Raw genomic sequence first — 22,015 nt, forward strand, 5'->3', positions numbered from 1 at the left:
TGGCTGTACGTCCTCGGGCAAATGAATGAACCTCTCTGACCTTGGTTTCGTAATCTATAAAACAACTGATAATAGTACTTACTTTACAATGCCAAGTGAGATAATCCATGTAAAGTGGTTGGCATATAGTATTCCCTCAAAGCTTTTTTTTTTAAAGATTTTATTTTTATTTATTTTTAGGGAGAGAAGAAGGGAGGGAGAAAAAGAGGGAGAGAGAAACATTAACTGGTTGCCTCTGGCACATCTCCGTCTGGGGACCTGGCCCACAGTCCAGGCATGTGCCCTGACTGGGAATCAAACCGGTGGCCCTTTGGCTCACAGGCCAGCACTCAATGTGCTGACCCTCAGCAGCCAGGGCCAGAACAAACTCATGGTGGCTCATCAGTATGAGAACACTTCTAGAAAAGGAAATATTTGTTTAGTTTAAACAAATAGAAGAGGTTTGGGGAAGGGGAGGGTTTAATGAACCTAAATATATAAAGCCATTATCTAAGTGACATTCCAAATAAATGCGTTCCCCAGATGATAAAAACTTCATGTTATATTTTAAATATTTAAATAGTATGAATAAATAGTCAACAAGAAATAACCTTTATGTCAGTGGTTATCACAGTCTAGAATTATGGTTCTATTGCTACTCAGATGACTATCATTCCACGTCAAAAGGTCTTCTGTCTTATTTGTGTCCATTTATATGGAAAATATAAAAAGACCCAACCTGACTCTTAAGCAACGAGGGACAGAATCAAGATTCATAATCATCTTACTAGAATGATACCAACAATATTAAGTTTTAATGGAGTTAAAAAATACATTCCAACTTTCATTTTTAAAAATTTATGCACTTACACAGTGAGAGGGAACTTGACTAAGAAAGATTCACGTGAAGAAGACGTCAGAGTTTTCGTTGATCAGTCTCTGCGTGGCAGTATAAGGACTGTGTGTGGAGAAGATGTCATTTGTGAGCCAGGGACGTGTATGTGATATGTAGAGCATCCAGAAAAGGACAATGGCAACATGATTGTTCTCAGAGCTGTCCTGCTGTCAGGTGGAAAGTGCTTTCCTAGCACAAGAGGGCAGGCGGGTCTGATAGGTGGAGGTTGTAGAGAGGCACATGATGGCGCAGTTGGAGGGAAGCATTTGTTATAAACCAGGGACTGTATTAACCCCCACAAAGACGGTAGTATTGTCCACCATTTTGCAGAAGGAAAAGCTAAAGCTCAGAGTAGTATAAAGATACAAGTATTTAGCACAATCAAATGGACTGTCTTCTAAATTCTCTCACTGAAAATGAAAGGTGGAATGCTGATTTTGAAATAGATTTCTACATTGGGTAGAAGGTTGGATGAGGAGACCTACAAAGTCATTTCTAATGCCTAAATTGTATTAAATGGCATCGTGAATCAAATACAGTTTCTCGTTGACTCACTGCCATCACTACTAATATAGACTCATTAATATGAGCTTTTTACCCAGCTTTGAAGGGTTGCAGGCTACTGTTCTCAAGAAATCAGGAAGCTGAGACAAACTAGTCTGCGTGTTACAGCTTGGACTCCTGTGTGAGCCATTGCTACTTTCTTCCATTGTCAGTGGATCCTCAGCTATACTTTGCTACTGTCCTATTTTATGCTCACTTATCTGGCTGATGACTTCCTGGTACCTGTTTCTCACAAGGTGTCAAGCATATAGGCATTGTGACAACTAGTTTCTCAAAGACCTTTTCAATTCAAGGGTTGTGGTATGTTCTGGAAGTCTGGGGCTCTCAGATGCCTGCCCAGAATGGAGGAAAGCCTGGGTTTTTACCTGCTTATAGGTACTCACTTGCTCAAAGGTTCTAGCAGCTTGGTGACTTGTCCTTTCCTTCCAACATCTTTACTTACTTTGCTGGACGTATGCCCCTAACCAGCGCATCCCAGCCACCAAAACCAAGGAGGGGGATTCAATCTTGGCATTGCTTTTCCTGGAGCCAGGGTAGCCTCCCAATTCATACTCAATACAGAAAGCCTAATTCTCCAGGGAACTCACACACTCCAGTGTTGACATACTCAAACTGTCGGTTGCCGTGAGCAGGAGAAACAGGTTGGGAAGAGGTAGTGTGGTTGATCTAGTAGAGATACTTGTGTTTGCCAGAGGAGACACTTGGAGGGTAGAGGGAGTGGGGAATGTAATGTTCCGTACTGTGATCCTGGATAACAGGAATTTAACTTCGCTTTCATCATTCGGCAAACTAACGTGGGATATCTTAGGATTTCGTTATGAAATGCTGGACTCCTGGATATGCCTGATGACCTTATTCTTTGGGAAGGAGCCGATCTGGTGGTTCTTATCTTACTTATTTGTAGAATGGGTAAGGACATGAGAATTTGGTGCTGAGGAAGCAATTACTCTGTCTTGGAAGTTCTGCATAAACTGTCCCCTGCATGTCTGAATCCGTAAGTTTCTTGGTGGTGCATATGAATCAGCTGGGGAACATTAAAACGAACAGGTTTCATAAGGACCAGTTAGACCTCTTGGGTGTGTGAAGAGGGCCTGTTCAAAGGTCTGAAGAAGGGCAGCCAGAGAGGAGAGTTTCCAGCTGTGTTATGTCCCATGGAGAGTGGAATTTCAGAAATGGTTAAGGCTCAGTATGAGCAGGTAAGGGGTGAGGGGAAGGGCAGGAATTGAAAAGTGACAATTAAAGGAAGGAAATATGGGGGTGGAAATCCCAACCTCAGCCTAAGCTGACTCCACCACCGGGATTCAGATCTTTCTGTGTGGGCCAGAGGGTGGGCCAGTCGGGAGCCTATGTTTGAGGGGCTGAGAAGCATCCTGAAAAGACGGAGCCAATGTCCGTCTCTAACACCTCCTTCCACATTCCCACCCTCAGATGGTGACCTTGCTTCCTACTTCATCCATGAAATCACCAGAACATTCACCACTCCCCCCACATCTGCCCTCTAGCCAGCATCTACATGCAGCTATTCCGCTCTGCCTTCTATATTGCCACCGTAGCACGAGGTCCAAACGCCGTGTACCTTACTGCCTGTCTTCCCCGCTAGAATCTTAGTTCTGAAAGGGTTAATCCCAGAAAAGATGGCTAAAAGATAAGAAAGAAGTCTCTGGGGAGTAGCAATTGACTGTGAGAGGGCAGGGTTTGCTGTGAAATACTATTTCATTTCTTTACTGTTCTATATTCATAAGAATAAAAATGAATAAAAGTAATGTAGTATATCATTTATTTGAAAGTCATGGGGCTCCAAAAGGATGGACTGTTTTTCTTAAGTATTTCCTTAAGACACCGGGAAATCAGTAATACTGATTTGGCACTCCTCTGACAGAAACTTTAAAAGTTCTCTCTGCTTTGGTACTAAATTTGCGTTGCTTTGTTGGTTTGGGGACTGCAGTAACTTGTCAGCAATAGGGACACCAAAATCTCTAGGAACAGCAAGATAACATTCTGACCTCATACATTGTCATGGTGGGCACTAGCAAGTGATGGCAGGGCATGTGTCTGCAGCTTTACAGGGAGCAGAGGACAGAAGTCTAACTAAAGGGGACACGTAGAAGGGAGCATCCTGGTGATGCACACGGTAAAGGAGAGAGCTCATCAGAGAGGATGTTCCCAAACATGCTCAGAAATACCAGTAAGAACTGTGTGTGTGTGTGTGTGTGTGTGTGTGTGTCCTGCCATAACTGCTAGAGGCACCGTCCAAGGGCACAACGATTACTGATACCATACGCCGCTCCATCTGTTCTCCTGCCCTGGTGTGCCCGGGAAAGTGCTGGGTAGATCAGCAAGGATCGGGCAGAGAAAACAAAGGGGCATGCAGAGAGCTATTTGCTCACTGGAGGGGAAAGGCGGTCAGAGCTAGCAAACCTTGGCCCCAGATACATAAAGTGTCACTCTGCCTCTTAGTCTGACTTTCACAATTAAATTTAGAGAAGGCTCTTTTTACTCTCCTGACCATCCCCCACCAGGGAATTTTTCAGACCTCACGAAGAAGTGAGAGGGCCTCGCTGGACCTGTGCCACTCCTTAAAAGGAATGAAGTAGGGAAACCTAGTCACAGGAAAACAAGGAAAAGGGAGGGGAAAGAGTGGACACCGACAAAGGCCTGTCTTGCCTGTAAATAGAACAACTCCGATGCGACATAAGGAGCTAGGAAGAACCTAGGCCAGAAATCTCCCCTCTCCTGCCTGTTGTGGTGCCCCAGAGCCCCTGTGGACTTCTTTGGGCACCCCGGTTTCTCCCTGTCATGGTCAGAAAGGAATCAAGTAGGGATTCAAGAAACAGGTCTCCATAAACATTTATTGGTTTTTACTATATCCCAGTCCCCAGGTACAAGGATAATAGACAGGTCCCTGCCCTCAGAGCTCAAAATATTCTGGTGGAAATTGGGGATGTAGAGGCAGATATGAAAACAATAATTTAACTATAATTGGCTAAATTAGGAAAGAGATCTGCACAAATACAGAAGGGAGGGCACTGAAATCAGGGAAGGCTTTCTAGCTTAGATAATCCCTGACCTAAGGGAAGAGTTTTCTAGATATGAGCAGGGCAAAACAAGAGGGACTGACCCCTCCAGTCCTACTGCATCACCTAAAATTGCATCTCCCAAGCCCTTGGCTCTAGCTGTGCAAGTACCTGCCCGTCACCCCTCTCCTTACTGGGCTTCTTCATTCAGTCTCCAGACAGGCACCCATCTTATGGTCACACTCCACTTGCTCATGGTGTTACCGGACAGGGAACCTGGCACTGAGCAGATCTGCCTAGGGCCAGCCGGTAGTGTGCAGGTTTCTTGACTTCATGTAGAAAAGACTTCACAACACAAGTAGAAATGACTAGGAGGGTACATTTATTAAAGCTGGGGACAGTAAAACAAGGAAGCGCTCGGCACAGAAGAAGCAACTGGAGAGCCCAGGCTGAGCTGCTAGAGCCCACTGGGAAGTCAAAGAAAAGAGGGCCTTGGAGACAGGTTCAGGGGCTTCGCCTGGGATGAGCTGCTGCCGCCCATTACTCCCTGGGTTTCACGGGCACTCTTAGAATCTAGGAGATGCACGCCTGTCGTGGAAGAAGAGGGGAAAGGGAATGGCACAGGGAGAGCATGTGCTGGGTTTCCATTTCTCTCCTGCAGGCAGGAATCTTAGGGGAGGTTTCAGGGGATGCTTTCAACAGAATATTCATCAGTTTTCCAGGTGTGCCCTTTCAGGGTTATGGCCTCCACTGATTGGTCAGTGCCAGCACAGGGGGTCCGTAGTCATTGCAGCTGGTCCTGGTGTTGCCCACCTGGTTTTGCTGCTTTTCTGGGCCTGGAGCTGAAATACAACTGAGGCCTGAATGCTGTCTCAAGGGAGGAGACCTGTATCTAGCTGTAAATTGTGTGGCAAGTTTGTTCAGCTGTCTCAGCTGCCCTGTTCCACTTGTCCTGGCTTACTGGCCTGTCTCAGTGGCAGTGCCATTCTACCAGTGATGCCTAATATAAATACTACATTTCCTAATGGCCACATTTATGAAGTAAAAAAAAAAAAGAAGTGAAATTATTTTAATGCAATGTATCCAAAATATTTCAACCTTAATATAAAAACACTGAGATTTTCTTTTTGTACTCAGCCTTTGAAATCCATGTATATTTTACACTTAACAGAGTAACTCAATTCAAACCAGCCACATTTCAAGTGCTTAATTGCCGCATGTGGCTAGTGGCTACTGTACTAGACAGTTAACTCTCAAGTTCTGCCTACACCGAGTGCACTCGGTGTTTCTGCATTAAACAGAGAAAGCCTGTCAGACTGTAGTATTACTATACATTCCCCCTACCAAGGCCCCCAAGAACAATTTTGAAGAAGAGAAAGCCCATGAGGATTCAGCTAGAGTGGGCACTCCCTTTAGATACCAGACCTAGATTATTAAACCTAAATTGATCCCCAAATAGCTGATGAGTCAGCTTTTAGCAATCAGATCCGTAGTGCCTCACAGTCAGACCGCCGGTATCTCCAGGTTGTTCTCTGGCCAGCAGAACACCCACTAGAAAGAATTGCGATTTCACTAATGTGACAGCATCTTCATAAGACAGCCTGGAAGGACCTGGGTGAATGAAAGGTCATCTAGTTCTGTCCCTCTGGTTCTGGTTGGGACTGGGCACCACTTGTCACTTGAGACTTAAAGGGGCTCCTTCCTGTCTTAAATTCTAGCATCAAGAATCATAGGAGAAAAATAACATAAAAATGCTGTTAATTAAAACATCTCCACAAATAGACCACCTTTAAAAAATGTTTATGAAACAAACAATGGGAGCAGAATTTGGAATCTAGATAAAAATTAAAATCTCCTCATTTGAGCCAAGAACCAGAGGCCCAGAAAAGGGAAGTTTTGGCCAAGGTCATCAGCCAATCCGTAGTGGTTGTGATGAGCCCTGTATCCTTTACTGTATCCACTAACCGAAAAATATTTTAACTGAGTACACTGTGCCATCTCAAGAGTCCTCCTAAATTACCTGTGGAGGAGGAACGACACTGGAAAGACTGGTCAGCGCTCCCCCGAGCTTAGGGGCCGCCATCCCCACCCTCTAGAGTTTTAGGCGGAGGAGGCTACTGGGCCGGTTCTTTCGCCAACTCCAAGGGCAGCAGGCTGGACTTCGGCGGCCAGTCCCCAGCGGGAGGCAAGCAAGGAGGCCACACGGCGCAGGCAGCTCCCAGAAACTGTTAGAAACCTGGCAGGGAATGTCGGCCGGGAGGCGCGTGGTGGCAGGTTAGTCCCCAAAGTCCGAACACTAACCCCGGCCTTCCGACTGGACGCGCTTCCCAGGAAGGGACACTCGGGCAGTCCCAGACTCGACTCCAAGCCTGCGCCGCCGGGAGAGACCGGCCGTTCTCCAGCCCCTGCGGCTGAGGCTCACTCCGCCCCGCAGGGCTTGCAGGCCCCCCTCTGACACCCTGGACTGCCTGGGGGTCTCAGCGGGCAGGGGGGCGTCCCTGTGCCCGCTGCTTTTGCGCCCGGGAAAGATATCCTAGAGCCTCGAAGCTTTGCTGGGCCGAGGCTGTCCCGTAAAAGCGGTCCTCTTTGCTTCCCGGGCCCGAGGGTCGGCCTGGCCGGCCCCGGGACCGCGCAGCCTCGGGCCCTTCGCAGCCGGAACAGTTTCCGGGGCGGAAGCTTTTCAGTGAGGTCCCGGCGCGGCGGGTGACGCGAAGGCCCGGGCGGAAGTGCAGGCGGAGGAGCCCGAACCGGAGGGGTTCGCGGCGGCTCCGGGCCGTGGGGGCTGCTGGGACTGGCGGCGATGGCGACTCTGTGGGGAGGCCTCCTGCGTCTTGGCTCCTTGCTCAGCGTGTCCTGCTTGGCGCTGTCCGTGCTGCTGCTGGTGCAGATGTCAGACGCCGCCAAGGTGAGTCCCGCCAAACCTGCGCCGCGAACTGGAGCTCCCCTGCCCCCGCCTGGCGGGGGTCTCTCAACCTGCAGCTCTCCCCATTCCTCACCTATCCCCGACCGTCCGACTCCTCGCTTTACAGCGCTGGCTGCCCCCCGCCCCCACCACCACCCTCCCTACTGCCTGATGGCCCTCTACGCCCAGCCCTGACACCCCGCCCTCCCTCCCTCACCTCCACCCAGCCCCAACAGTGCCCACCGTTTGGACAGCAACTCCTTTGCCTCCTTGGCATTTCCCTGCCCTGCCCCGACAGCCCCCACCCCAAACTGTATAACCTTTCCAGTTCTGGGAGCCTTTAACTTGAACTTTCCACCCTGAAGCTCTGACTGCCTACCAACACCCTCCACTAGCCTCGCAGACCACTACCCCTTCCCCCATTCCCCAGGGCAAAATGATGGAGAGCCCCCATCTCACATAAGTCTCCCTTCTAAGGAGCTAACTCCTCTGAACTCTTCCCTGAGCAGATTCCCTCACTATTGTGGAAACCTGCCTCTCCGGGCAGCCTTCCTTCCCAGTAGGACTTCCAGAGTCTTCACCAACCTAGTATCCTCACCTAACTCCCTCCCGGACTTCTTGACCCCTTTCTTGCCTCCTCTCTAACTTATAATTCAGTGGGTATGGGAGGAGCCAAACTACAGGAATACGAGGCTGTGGCCTCTCCCCTGCTCCACTTCTTGGCTCTTCTAGTCCCCAGATGCTGCTTTCTAGCCCCCTTCATCTGCCTACACTCCAGACCTGCCCTGGCCCCGTACATGTCTGTGCTTCCTCCTTGATGAGCTAGCTCGTTATTGGGGGGAATAGAAGGAATTCACATTAGTGTGATGGGAAAACAATGATATTTGCATTTTTTTTAAAAAATAGGAGCTTTAATCTTTAATATCATTTTTTAGATGAGAAGAGAGACATTGATTTGTTCCACTTATTTATGCATTCATTGTTTGGTTCTTGTATGTGCCCTGATCGAACCCACAACCTTGACATATCTGAACAGTGCTCTAACCAACTGAGCTACCCGGCCAGGGCCTCGTAATGTCTTTAAATATAAAGTCTAGGAAAGACAAATTATAGGCAGAAAGATCAGGGGGTTTTGATTGGGGTTCTTGATCAGGGGTTCTTTTTGAAATCATCCCTACCTCCCACCAGAAACAGAAACAGCAGCAAGTGTCCTGACTTTCAAAGCATTGTTGGCACCCTCCGCATATCTCTTGTCACCATTTTAGGCAGTGTATGGTAATCATGTATTTATTTGTCAGTCTCCTTTATCAGGGCATGTCCTAATTACAGGCAGGAACCGTGTCTTGCACTTATCTGAATCCACCTCGTTGAGCACAAGGTCTGGCACCAGACAAATGCTCACTAAATGGTTGCTGAATGAGTGAACGGATTGTCAGCAGCTCTACCAGACATGTCATATATAAGAGCAGTGGGCCTGGTCCTCTGGGACTAATGAGCCACAAAGCATCTCCTTCTCCCTCTGTTCATGTATTAGTCACATCTTCCTCCACCTTTTGAAATTTGCTTTATCTGTGGCTGTCCTTTCTGTCTACTAGGGATTAGAAGCAGTTTCCTGCGGAGGGTAGACCAAACTGATCTCAGCTAGACTCAAGCCACTTCCCTTAAGTACTTTCTAATTGTAACTGAGTGCCTTTAAAACTTCATCCCTTTGATAGGATAGGACTCTGGCTGAATCCCTTTTATCCATATCAATTAATGCCTTTCTACCTAAGCATGGGAGAATGGTGGATAGAAGAATTGTGACTTGTTTTTTGAGTAATTTTTAATTCAATTCTTGCCCATCCTTTTATATCAACAACTTATTTAGCTATCCATGTACTATGTCTTTTGACTGTCAGATACGTGGTGATAACGTTAGCACCATTTGTTATCTGACCCATAATGTGATTAATAAGTTACAGATCAGGTACTAAGTATTATTTAAAAATGATTTGTGTCTCTCAAAGTTATTGAAAGTTTTAAGTGAATGGTTTTAGAATACTTGGCAGGCGGTGCTTAACAAAATGTACTGTATTTTGCCGTGTATAATGGTCTCCAGTGCATAATGTGCGCTCACGTTTTTGGCCCAACCTTTCAGGGGAAAAAATCTTTCGTTTTAATTTTTCAATTCAATCTTTTATTTATTTATATTTAGAAACCCATCCGATGATTGTATTCCAGGGTATTATTTTGCATACGGATACCATTATTGCTTTCTAGAGTTAGACTTTTAATGCATAAACATAAATAAAAGAATTAAAAATATTTGTGTAGATACAGAATTAGTACTGCCCATATATAATGCACATCTTTATTTTTCCCTCAAAAATTTGGGCAAAAAAGTACGCATTATACACAGCAAAATACGGAATATGATGCAGTTTTTATAAATATTGATGATAAACTATCAACAAGCTATATACCACGTTTCCATTTTGGTTACAGAATTCCGGGGATGTCCGGTGTAAATGTATTTGTCCTCCCTATAAAGATATTCCGGGGCATATTTATAATAGGAACATATCCCAAAAAGATTGGTAAGTATTCTGGATTACTTACTTACCTGTCAGATTTCTTTCTGTGGTTGTCACTGTTAGCCCAGAATGTTCATCCAACGTATTGTTTTCTTTTTAAGTATTTCTTCTAAGCAAAAGTGTCAAATTCCATTTCCATGTGAAAAAGGGAGAGAAAGGCCCTGAGTGCAAGATGAGTAGGGCCAAACACTAAGCCCCAGGTAGGGTGGGCTTTCTCGAGATGGGACTGAGTTTGTGCCACCTGAACTACTTTCCTTTTCCCCCTTAAATTTTGGCCCACCCTCTTGCTTTTCAGTGCAAGGTAAGCAAGCCTCATTTATCTGGGTTATAATTTTTACAAGTTATAGGTTTTGACACCATATTGCCAAATATAGTAGACTATGTTTAAAAGGTGTCAGAGGCTCAGGAAGGAACAGGAATGAATCACATATATCAGTTTCCCAGTCAGTATGCTGTGAATAGGCTATAGGTGTGATAAGCTATTGATCCGTCCAGACCTCAGGGTAATCAGGCAGGCCTGTGATGACTGGGACCCTGACTGGCTAGCCACCAGCAGCCCTCTCTGTCCATCTCAGGAGACCTTATAAATGTGCCATAAAATGGTTGGGAAGCAGCTGTTTTGTCGCAGGATGGATGGGTTCCTTCCCATGAAACTGTAATGTGTTCATGGTTTGTGATCATAGTGGATGAACACCGGGATAGGCACAGAAGAAAACTACCTCCAAATGCTATGTACTTTCACATGTGCTTGATTTCACAGCTAAACAGCCTGCAAAGGTTTGAAAGCAAAATTAAATTCATTTGGTTACTGTATTCCCAGCTGACTTTGAAAAAGAAAAGGCAGCCTTTGAGAATGTTTAATTTTTCTAATGTTACTGTCTATTCCCATTTGGTTTAATCTGGTATTTGGTAAGTATGTTCTTAAGAACTTCCACGTTCCACTTAAATGGCCTCTATATTACAAAGAGATTTAACCATATTTTTATAGGTTTTATATCAGCAAGTTATTTGATACGATACAAGAAAGCTCAAATAAGTTTTGAAGTTATTCCTATAAATTTTCAAAATATATTGAGCACTTATAGTTCATTCTATTAACAGTAATAACATATGATGTCTGTTATTTGAGTGGCAGATGAAGTCGCTATTCAAGCAGTTAGTACTATCTTTTCACTAACTTTTTGTTATTCCAGGTTCAGACAGAAGCACATGTCATTCATCCCTGGTTATTGGTCAAAGTGAACAGTTGAAAACAAAGCATGTTTGGGGTATTTCTTTCCTGTCTCCCTGCTTCCTTCCTGCAGTTTAGCCATTTACTGAAGATAGGTTCCCAGTTGTCACCGAAAGTTTTTGACTGGCACAAGGGTGGGCAAGTTACGTTACGGCTTTGTGAGGCCTGCAATATCTGGCCCTAGATGAATCTTTACCTTCTGGCCTCCACTTTGTTGAGTTGTTAGCTTTAATTCTTCATTGACTTACGCTGTGTGGCTTAAGACGTTTTAGTTCTCTGGTTTGTGTTTAGGGTGTGATTTAAAGAGAAAAATGTCCTCCTTTTGGCACTAGGGGGAAGTGTTGCCTAGTTCCTAAAGGGGTTGAGTTCTGTATCTGGGTTCTGTGTTCGCACTGGCCAATCAGACCAACCTTTCTGCTTCCTCTCCCACCCTGCACAACTTCTGCACAGCACTCAAAATCTCTTCATTATTAAACTGTATTTTTCCTTCAAAATAAACACTCAGTACCCAGTACTTAGATTCTTAGGTAATTCTTACATAGTATTACTAAGGCTTCTGACGCAGAACTAGGAAACTAAATGGGAGATAAGTCTCATTTTCCTGAAGTTCAGAGAGATACATGGGGGGCTGGCCGAGGAGGCAGGAGGCCTGGATTCTCATCCTTTTAGCTAATAATTTACTCTGTGACCTTATGCAGGGACCTGTCTGAGAGTGTTGGGCTATGATTCTGAGATAGATATTCCTGTAATGAGATTTAGCTTTCTCTGCCCATTTTCTGCCTGCATCCAGCTGGCTACATTCCTGGTCTTCTCATATACTTTTGGAACAGATATCACACACTTGTATGGTGTGAGTTGTGGGACCTTACCCTTACTTGACATTTTACCATTGGAGACTTACGTTTTCATTACATACTGCCTTTGTTTAAATTACCTGCTCAGTATAACTGATTGAACTTTTATCACTTACGTTATTTTGGGTTTTCTTCTTATGTCACAGTGCAGAGGGAATGAAACAAACAAACAAAAAAGTATGTTTTGATAGGGCAACAGGAAAGAATCAGCTTAGAGCATTGGGTGCCCCCAAGAAGGGTGGGTAGAGTGAGACAGGAAGTTATAGTAGAGTTTGTGTAGCCAGAAATGCCTAAGGAAGAGATGACAAAAGGGAAGAAAATTGCCGCGCAGAATGCAGGAAGAAAGAAAAGTTTGCCTACTTTTGCCGAAGGTGATCAAAGTAGTAGGCTCTTATTGGCTAGGGATAGTAATAATTATTTCCTAGAATTAACAGAATACTGGGAAAAGATTTTTTATAGAAATGCTTTTTCATAAGTCATAAATAAGTAGCCTGGAAACTAGGGGGAAAAAACCCCCAAAAAATCCAACAATAAAACATTCAGCCTTTTATTTTTGATATGAGGTCTGTCCAGAAAAAACCCTAGCCATTGTTAATATGATGAGAGTGGTTTGTGCAACATCTATGTAACCTGGCAGCTAAGGAGAGTGGACTGGAATTTACATGTGTGAACTATGACAATTTCACTGTACTAGTCAGCGGGGGTAGTAGATGCCGTTGAGTGAGCATGTGTACTGTGTGGCCATCACATTCAAAATGCCTGAGTGAGTAGAGCAACGAATCTGCACCACATTTTATGTTAAGCTTGAACATTCCTCTGTGGAAACCATTGGGATGATTTAGAAGGCTGCAGCTGTGGGCAACTGGCGATTGGCAGCTTCATCAGACAATGCACCTGCTCATGCATCACCTCGCTTGCAGAGGTTTTGGCAAAAATATCAAATTACCCAGGTGACTCAGTTCCCCTACAGCCCACATTTAGCACCCTGTGACTTCTGGCTTTTTTCCAAGGCTAAAATTACCTTTGGAAGGGAAGAGATTTCAGACCTTCAGTGAGATTCAGGAAAATACAACAGGGCAGCTGATGGCAATTGGGAGAACTGTGTGAGGTCCCAAGGTGCCTACTTTGAAGGGGATTGAGGCGTCATTGTCCTATGTACAGTGCTTCTGTATCTTGTGTCTTCTTTAATAAATGTTTATTTTTCATGTTACATAGCTGAATACCTTTTGGACAGCCCCATTACTTCTTCCAAGTAATCAGTTTTCATTTACAAATATTTTATTGTTCTAGTCCTCCTTCTTCATGCTTTTTCAATAGACTTTTGCTCGTTAAAACAAGTAATTATTTCTTATTGAATGTTCAGATTTCAGAGTTTCAGAATTTACCAGCTGTTAAGTGTGATTAGCCATTCATATACCACACTGTGGCAATTAAGAATGATGTTACTTAATTCATAAAAGAGATCATCTCATATTTGAACAATGCTCCAGGTCACTTTAAATCATTTAAAGCAGTTTTGCTTGGTAACTGAACAAGTTTGAATATGACTCAATCTGCTAAGTAGTTTTTGATCCCATTTGGGACTTTTCAGTTACATTTTAAACAGTAGCACCTTTGGAAATAGTTACTGCACGTGTCTTGATAGCTTCTGAGGCTCTTAAATCTTACCAAATTGCTGATAGAAGAGAGAAAATGGTTTTACGTCCCTTATTTGTTCCTTATATTCTTTCATTGGGGAAGTTCAAGAATCATTCTGGATTCCAAGAAAGTTTTGATCAGGGTGAGTAGAAAATCCAGTTAGACTCAAGCAGTATTTTATCCTTGTGTTTTTCAGCGATTGCCTTCATGTTGTGGAGCTCATGTCTGTGCGGGAGCCTGACATAGAAGCTTACTGTCTGCGCTGTGAGTGCAAATACGAGGAGAGAAGCTCTGTGACGATCAAGGTAAAAAAAAAAAAAAAAAAAAAAAATCCATTTTTTCTGCTTCTGGAGTAGTTCCTGATGGTATTGAGACAAGAAAGAAAATTTGACATACGAATTTTATTTTAGTTATTTAAACTACTGCTCTTCCCCACCACCCCTTCTCCCCCTCTTTCTCATCTCCAACCCCCACCCCAAAAGAAACAATGGGCCTGCTCTTTGACTGCCTCATTGAGATGCTCTATGGATTAATCAGGATAAGTTAGATAGGTATGATGTGTGCATAGCACAAAAATGCCCTATATGTAATTAGCACATCCCAGAAGAATATCCCATCTTCTCTGTGGGCCATGTGTGCCAAAGGATAGCGAGAGCAGCACGATTAGGCCCTCGTCCCGCCCTCTCAGCCCTTAGAAAAAATTATATATATAGTGACTATTCTATTCTAAAAACATGACTTCTGGATTTTAAGATTTCCTTTCTTTATTTGCTGTAGGAAATGGAAGTAGGTCATTTTGATCACCATTTTGACCTCTAGTGAGTTCAGTTACTTTATTGTGGTTCTTTTCCCCAATTTGTTTTTATATGGAGCTTCCTATTTTTTTCCCAAAAAGCTGCCTCATGGGGAATCTGGGTCTGGTCAGCTGTGACAGTTACGAAGATTTCTGTTGTGGTTGACTCTTTCAGCACACGAATTAAGATCTCAAGAAAATCACTGGGCTGTAACGTATTTTTGTGCATCTAAGATAATCTGACGGGGTTCTGTTGAAATCCATCTGCATACATTTTCTGTTAGCGTTCCTTTACATTGTCTTCCAGCCCTAGGGCGTTGCACTCAGGTGCTGTCAGTGCTGTCAGTGGTGACAGATGACTAGCAGTAAGTGAAAGTGAAGTTTTGGAGACACAGAAAGATCCCAAAGACAAATGCCTTCTTTCCTTTTTTCTTTACTACTTTGGTGAAGAGCTGAGTTTGTTTCCTATGTGGGAATCAGGTTTGTATAGAAATCCTTCATGCTTAGCAGATAGATCAGTCTTCACTATGGCTTTACTATTATTATGTAAAATTCTAATTTCTTGGCTTGAACAGAGTTGTAACTTATTTTCAATTTCCTTTAGGTTACCATTATAATTTATCTGTCCATTTTGGGCCTTCTCCTTCTGTACATGGTGTACCTTACTCTGGTTGAGCCCATCCTGAAGAGACGCCTGTTTGGACACTCACAATTAATACAGAGTGATGACGATGTTGGGGTAAGTTCTCAGCATGCCCTCGCTCCACACGATGATGTCCTTTGTCATCGTCGCGGTGTAATACAGATGTTCTTGTGCTGGAGCAGATCATCAGCTAGAGAAGCTAAAGACAACTCTGAATTTAGCATTGGTCTCTCTATGAGGAAATTGCTTGGGAAAGCCATAAATATCGTGGTTTAAACTGGTGATCCTTAGTGAGAGTGTTATACAAGGCCTTGCTCTTCAGTACCCAGGGCACAACTTCATTGCCTTTGCTGTTTACATTGAGAAAAGCATCTGAGACAGTTTTCTCCCTAAGCTCCTGCCTGAACACCTTTCCTGTCAGCATCACCAAATATCTTAGGGGAGAGAGGCTTTGGTGAAGAGAAGCATGAAGACCATGCTGTTCTTTTCTTAATGAAGTGCAGCTTGATAACCTGCTGATATTTTATATATCCTGTGATCCTTTTTTTAAAAAAACCTGTGATCTTGATCTCTAGAGAAAAATAAAACCATCACTCCAGGTTATCTTCCTATCTTTAAAACACATTTATATTCTTACATATAGTTGGCATAATCAGTGTATAAATTGTTTTGTGGTCTGCTTCTTGTGTTAACATTACTTTATTCAAAAATGTCCAGAAATTGATGTAGTCCACAAACTTGTTATTCCGTTTAGCATAGAGAAGTATATTGTTTGTTTTGTCTTTATCCTGTTTGGACTTGTTTCCAAATTTCCATTATATATATAATTTTTTAGAAGTTACTTTTGCCCTGGTTGGTGTGGCTCAGTGGATTGAGTGCCAGCCTACCAACCAAAGGGTCGCTGTTTCCATTCCCAGTCAGGGCTCATGCCTGGGTTGTGGGCCAGGTCCCTAGTTGGGGCCACGTGAGAGGCAACTACACAGTGATGTTTCTCTCCTTTTCTTTCTCCCTGCCCCTCTATCTAAAAATAAATAAATAAAATCTTTTAAAAAATATAAATTACTTTTTTCTTGGATTACTTTATTGGACTATGTTCCTCAAAGTGGATAAAATTCAGTCGAGTTTCGAGAACCAGTTCCAAAACTAAAGCCAGGGTGAACCCTTGCTAACCACAGTCAGAAGTCCCTTTACTCTTAAATGGCCTGCGGACCTTTTGGTGAAAGATGGAAAAGGGGTCCTGATGGATGGCCTGACTCATAACTACAAATGGAGCCTGCTTTTTGATTAATACGTTGTTGTCTCATGGATATCAGTTATGAATATTCACCTTATTTGGGGAAGATTTTATTTTTATGTTCTTGTCAAGAGCTTTCATAGAAACACCTCTATTTACCTCTTTTTCCCTTGTTTCTTTTATACATTTGTCCAATACAAAATGAATAGCTTTTCATTATCAGGTATTGTGCTGGATATGAGCAATAAAGAGGTGAACAGAAAAGAAACAGACATGTACAAGAAATGACAATTAATAGTTTGTTTACTCCTTTACTTTTAATTATATAAGAAATGCTTATCTATTTTTTAAGAATTTCAGGAGGAGACTTAACAGGCTGGGATAAAGGTCAAGACTAGGGTCTGGAGAGGTCAAAATCAGACCTAGTGGGGCGAAGGGGCTAAGAGAGCTAGAAGGACAGGAGGTTATGTACCAGGAACATTAGAGAGACAGGTATTGTTCCCTTGCTAGTTCACACATGACAGGGTTTTCTCAGCCTCTCCAGTCTTGACCCTTTGGGTTGGGTAAGTCTTTGTTGTAGGGGCTGCCCTGTCCATTCGTAAGATATTTAGCAGCATTCCTGGCCTCTACCCACTAGATGTCAATAGCATCTTCATCCCAATTGTGACAATGAAAAGTGTCTACAGACATTGTCAAAAGTTCCTGGGGAGTGAGATCACCCCCAGCTGGGAACTACTAACATATGAAAATGTTATGTATCAAAGACCATATAAACCATTTCATTGTAAGGCACATAGATAAAAAGTCTGACTTAAATTACATCACTAACAGCACTAAGTATCTGGTTCCTGATTTTAAGAATAGATCATATCAATATAATACACAAATAACATAAAGAAATGGATGCACAAATGTGAAGATAAAAACATGTAGGAAAGGCATTTGATTGGTGGGATCATGTGCTTAGTAACCTTTTCATTCACCAGTGATTGCTTCTGTGTGTAACTTGACCATTTGCGAACACTGTTTCTGAGAGGCCTGGCTGAATCTTGGATATATATTAAACTGATTGTGGGCAGAGAGAGGTTTCCAGACCAGAGCTGTGAATTTATGGCAACAATTCTGCATAAAAAGAAGTTAAATTAAAATTTCTACAGTTGTTGCTTAGCCAAGATAAGAGCACTTCACTACTTACGTGCTTTAAAAAGTGCTTTTGTTAAATTCTAAGTTAAATTGTTTTAATTTTTTAGATTTTTGTTTAGCATAGACCATTTTAAATCAAGTGAGAGTTAGTACAAGTAGTTCAGAAGCTCACTGTAAGCAGTCACGGTGTTTACTGTATTATATATCCATGACACAGCATTGCTATTATCAAAGCATTGCATTAAAACATGTTTTGTATTTATTGTAATTTTATCAGGTGTGAAAAGGACAAACATAAAAAGGTTAACTCTGTTTACATTCTTCCAGCATTTGTGACCATGAGCGATTAGTTCAGTCCTGTTCTGATAGGTGGAGAACCGAAAGGGCTACTGGTTTGTTTAGTCCTTTAAATTTGTTCCTTAAGAGGATGTTTCTCCCCCTGCCTTGAAGAGTAGGTAGCAGGACTGTGAAATTGAGAGGTGCTCTGCTGATCAAGTTCATCCTTCTTTCCAGTCTTGTTTATGTGAAAACAAATCAATGGTAATAATATTTTATATACAAGTTCATCACCATATTCCTATAGTGTCATTTTAATCTACCTGAACAAAATCAGTATGTTTAGACAATATGACACCAAGTCAAGGTTAGGTGAGCTAAGTCTTGGTGTTTGTGCCAGTAAGTTAGATGACCTTGGATCAGTTTATTTCCTCGTGGGAAATCAAGGAAGCATAAATATCTGCAAATTTAGCCTTCCTCTTTTTCACCTTATTTCTTATATCTTCGATACATTTTTAAGAAATTGTTTTTATTATTTTCACTTGAAGATTAAAAATAAGAAAATTAATAGGGTTTACACAACTGCTACCTAAATTAAGTGAAAGGTTGATGGGATTTTGGTAAAGAGGGCAGGGAAAGATCCTTTGTAGAAAGCTTTTTGATATAATTACGTACATGTCCTGGTATAAAGAGACGACTGGGTGCTGTACCACCACATGGTTACAGTTGTGTGTAGTTACACAGTTGCATATAGCTTTCTGCAGACATGCTGGCTCCTGCCCTGTCTATACAGCAGAGCTTTTGCAAACATGCACAGTGAAACAGTGTTTCTTTACTAGAGGCAAAGTTTAGTTTAAGAGGTACAATTTATGACTTGGATCCTGTGTTGGAACACTTATAAGCTTTGCTAACCAGGGTTTGGGAAAAAGAGATCAAGGAAAGGGCAGATGAATTAGTTTTGAATGCTTTTTGTCGTTTAGACAGCTGTGTTTATATCTCCTTCATAGATAGATTAGCTCCCCGTGTAATGACTACAAACATCAGGTGCCTCGGTTTACTTTGCCCAGGATAGGTTGGTTTTCTACACAGATACCTGGATGAGCTTTCAGTAGCCTCTTTCCTGAGGTGGCCACTGACATGGAAGCCACTGGGTTCTCAGCATGGAAAGATTCAGGTCTTTATCGAATAGAAATTCTGCAGTAATAATTCCTCAGTCTCGTTGGTAATAGAGGGTAATTTTAGGACTTGAGCTTCATCTCTTTCCATTACAGACTGGGGAAAGTCCACTTAGTGCATGTGTTAAGGGTGCAGGGAGAGATTAAAATCGACCAAGATGAGATCCTGTCAACTCATCTCTCAGGGTGAATGTGGCCCCAAGCTGGAAAGTAAAAATTCTAATATAATGGGAGTCAGGTAATTACAAGTCTTTCCTCCGCCATAGATTAGCTATATAGTATTGAATAAAGCAAGCAAAACTCCTACCTTCTGTGTCTATATAGCATATAGATATTAACATGAAAATAGATTTTCTTTCTCCTACCTGTTAGGGAAGCTTTCTTTAACATACATGACCAATGTCTTTATCTTTGGTCCCTGCTTCTTAAGGGAAATGTCTTTGGAAATAGTGACCCATGGGAACATTACACAAATACCTGCTCATCACTTATGCCACTTGAATCACCTTTCTGCAGCTGAGTTCATCCCACTTCCGGCAGTTGAGTGCCGTAGATGCTCTGTTCTTTAAAAAGTCCCGCTGTTTCTGTCTCTGTGGCTGGATAACTGCTGTTTTCTGTTCAGTTTTACACTGATTATGCCATCTCCTATGTTCTCCGTTCTTGAACTTTCAGGATCACCAGCCTTTTGCAAATGCCCACGATGTGCTGGCCCATTCCCGCAGTCGAGCCAATGTGCTGAATAAGGTAGAGTATGCCCAGCAGCGCTGGAAGCTTCAAGTTCAAGAGCAGCGAAAATCTGTTTTTGACCGTCACGTTGTCCTCAGCTAATTGAGAATCAAATTCAAGGTAACTAGAAAGCAACAAGGCAGACAACTGGAAAAAACTGACTGAGTTTTCCTGGGTTTTGTTTTACACCCTGTTGATTTCACCAACTCTTGATGGAAAATTCAAAACCTGAAACAAAAACGTGCTTGGTGTTTTCTTGTGTTGTTAACATATCAAGACACATTTTTTAAAGTGCACACGAGTCAGCCAATAAACCTTTTCCTATTTGTGACTTTTACAAATAAAAATAAGTCTGCTTGTTGAAGTCCTTCCCCTGGAACAAGCATTCTCTTTTTCACCACACAGTTTTAACTTGGTTTTAAAGATAATTTTCAGGTGTTTGTTTTTGCTGCTGTCGTTATTGTTTTTGGCAGGGGAGGAAAGGGATGTGTGGGAACTGCTTAGCATAACTTTTCTCGTCACTTCACTAAGGAATGTTTTGTAAGTAGACTTTACCGGTATTTTCACGTTTCACTTCTATTTCGCAGTGTAGGCAGCCCCGTCAAAGCCCTGGCCCGTCCCTTTGGCATTTCGCACTGACTGGACTGTCTAGGTATCTGGTTGGCGTGTGGCTGCGCGTCGTGGTACACTGGGTCCGAAATGCCCGGTGGCTTGTCACACAGCGCAGGCTTTCTGTCAGCACTGCGGCGCGTGAGGCAGTGCGTCCCGGAACCAACCGGCCGTTCGCTGCTTCACTGTAATGACTGACCATAGTCACGGCATGTGTCGTCTTTCTCACCCCTCCTATCTTTAAGGATGAATCCTAAGGACTTGGATACTTGCAATAAAGAACTTTTCTTTTAAACCCAAGCCTTGCTGGATTGATGGCATTCACATATTTGTCAGCCTTTCTGGTCAGGTTGAGAGGCAGCTGTTTGAGCTCTGGCGCGTGCAGCTTTGGACAGGTGTTGGAGCTCTGTGTGCCTCCCTTCGAAAGGCGGGACAGTCCGTGGGTAACTGGCTTTTCCTTCCTACATCTTCTTTGGAATGGAACAATAAAAGTAATTTTTGAAACACCTACCAGTGTATCTATGTCTCTTAACTTTTCTCTCCTCCCTCTTTTGCTCTATGATGGATTTAAAAATGCGAAAGCATTTTGTACCCTGTTGTCAGACTCCCGTTTCAGACCAGTCTAGTCATAAAACACTGGTTCCAAATTGTGCGTGAGTGTGTATGTCTGTGTGCCGAGAGGTTGTACGGGTATTAAGAATGGGTCTCTGGAAGTCTGTGTATGGAAATAACATTTTGATAAATTGAGAGATTTATAATGTATGGACAAATGCTTGTTCTAAGAAATTCTTGGCAAAAATTATTAGAATTAAGTTACATTGAATTCATCAGTATAAGGCTTTAGGGGCTATTAATGGGTTTTTGGTTAGTAAAAAACAATTTTTCAGACCTATAAAACTAACCTAAAATTATTGATTTTATTTGTGAGTATTAAAAGATTTCTAAGTTCAACTACAACTGCGTGAAATTTAATGCCAGGGATTCAAGACTGGTTAACTATTCCAAGACCAATTACTAAAACCTATCACATCAACAGTCTAGAAAAGGACAATGAAATGATCTTATCAACAGATACAGAAAGAGCATTTGGCAAAATTCAACACCCTTTATGAAAAATTCTCAGTAAACTAGGAGTGGAAGAGAACTTCCTCATCTTGACACAGAGTATCTACAAAACCCCACAGCTAACACACTTAACAGTGAAAAACTGGGAGCATTCCTGCTAAGATGAGGAACAAGGCAAGGAGTCCTCACCACTCCTTTTCAGCTTCAAACTGCAAGTACTAGCTAATGCAATGGACAAGAAATAAAAGGTATATAAATTGGGAAGGAAGAAATAGTCTTTCTTTCAGATGAAATAATCGTCTATGTAGAAAATCCAAAAGAATCACAAAACAACAAAAAACCTGGAAATAGTGACTATAAAAAGGTTGCGGGATAGCAGGCTAATATTCAGAAGATAATTGCCCTCCTATGTACTAACAATGAACATGTGAAATTAAAAACACCACCAATTACCAGTACCAGTCCCCTAAGTGATAAGGTATAAATCGAAGAGAATAGGTACAAAATATGTATGATGAGAACTACAAAACTGGTGAAAGACGTCAGAGGAACTAACTAAATGGAGAGATAGTCCATGTCCGCGGATAGGAAGACTCAACACTGTCAAGATGCCAGTTCCCCATTTGACATAGAGATTCAACACAATCCCTATCAAAATCCCAGCAAGTGATTTTCTGTATCTCAACACACTGATTCTAAAC

General features: G+C 42.6%; 1 protein-coding gene and 1 long non-coding RNA gene across 3 annotated transcripts; one reads left to right on the plus strand and one right to left on the minus strand.

Moving 5' to 3' along the window:
- Positions 1 to 4,817: 4,817 nt before the first annotated feature.
- On the minus strand, positions 4,818 to 7,114 carry LOC139440908 (uncharacterized). Its single transcript, XR_011651195.1, has 2 exons — positions 6,473 to 7,114; positions 4,818 to 5,040 (listed from the first exon to the last, which is right to left on the minus strand). It is a non-coding gene; the product is annotated as an uncharacterized lncRNA (long non-coding RNA).
- A 30-nt stretch (positions 7,115 to 7,144) lies between these two features.
- TMEM9B (TMEM9 domain family member B) lies at positions 7,145 to 20,759 on the plus strand. Of its 2 annotated transcripts, XM_024559009.4 has the most exons (6): positions 7,145 to 7,357; positions 9,839 to 9,930; positions 13,847 to 13,955; positions 15,048 to 15,182; positions 19,587 to 19,760; positions 20,228 to 20,759. In XM_024559009.4, the coding sequence occupies exons 1-5, from the start codon at positions 7,253 to 7,255 to the stop codon at positions 19,740 to 19,742; spliced, it is 597 nt and encodes a 198-aa protein (XP_024414777.1). In that variant the 5' UTR covers positions 7,145 to 7,252; the 3' UTR covers positions 19,743 to 19,760; positions 20,228 to 20,759. The 2 variants fall into 2 exon arrangements, with proteins under 2 accessions (XP_024414777.1, XP_045050207.1); XM_045194272.3 differs by lacking the exon at positions 9,839 to 9,930 and having other exon boundaries at positions 7,201 to 7,357; positions 19,587 to 20,759.
- Positions 20,760 to 22,015: the final 1,256 nt, after the last annotated feature.

Source organism: Desmodus rotundus, chromosome 5 (assembly GCF_022682495.2).
Source record: "Desmodus rotundus isolate HL8 chromosome 5, HLdesRot8A.1, whole genome shotgun sequence".
NCBI classification, from domain to species: domain Eukaryota; kingdom Metazoa; phylum Chordata; class Mammalia; order Chiroptera; family Phyllostomidae; genus Desmodus; species Desmodus rotundus.

Bases quoted from the DNA above. Each gene is read 5' to 3' on its own strand.
- TMEM9B (XM_024559009.4), top strand. From the start codon at position 7,253: ATGGCGACTCTGTGGGGAGGCCTCCTGCGTCTTGGCTCCTTGCTCAGC. The intron at 9,931-13,846 runs GTAAGTATTCTG...TGTGTTTTTCAG, and splicing joins AACATATCCCAAAAAGATTG to CGATTGCCTTCATGTTGTGG. The intron at 15,183-19,586 runs GTAAGTTCTCAG...TTGAACTTTCAG, and splicing joins AGAGTGATGACGATGTTGGG to GATCACCAGCCTTTTGCAAA.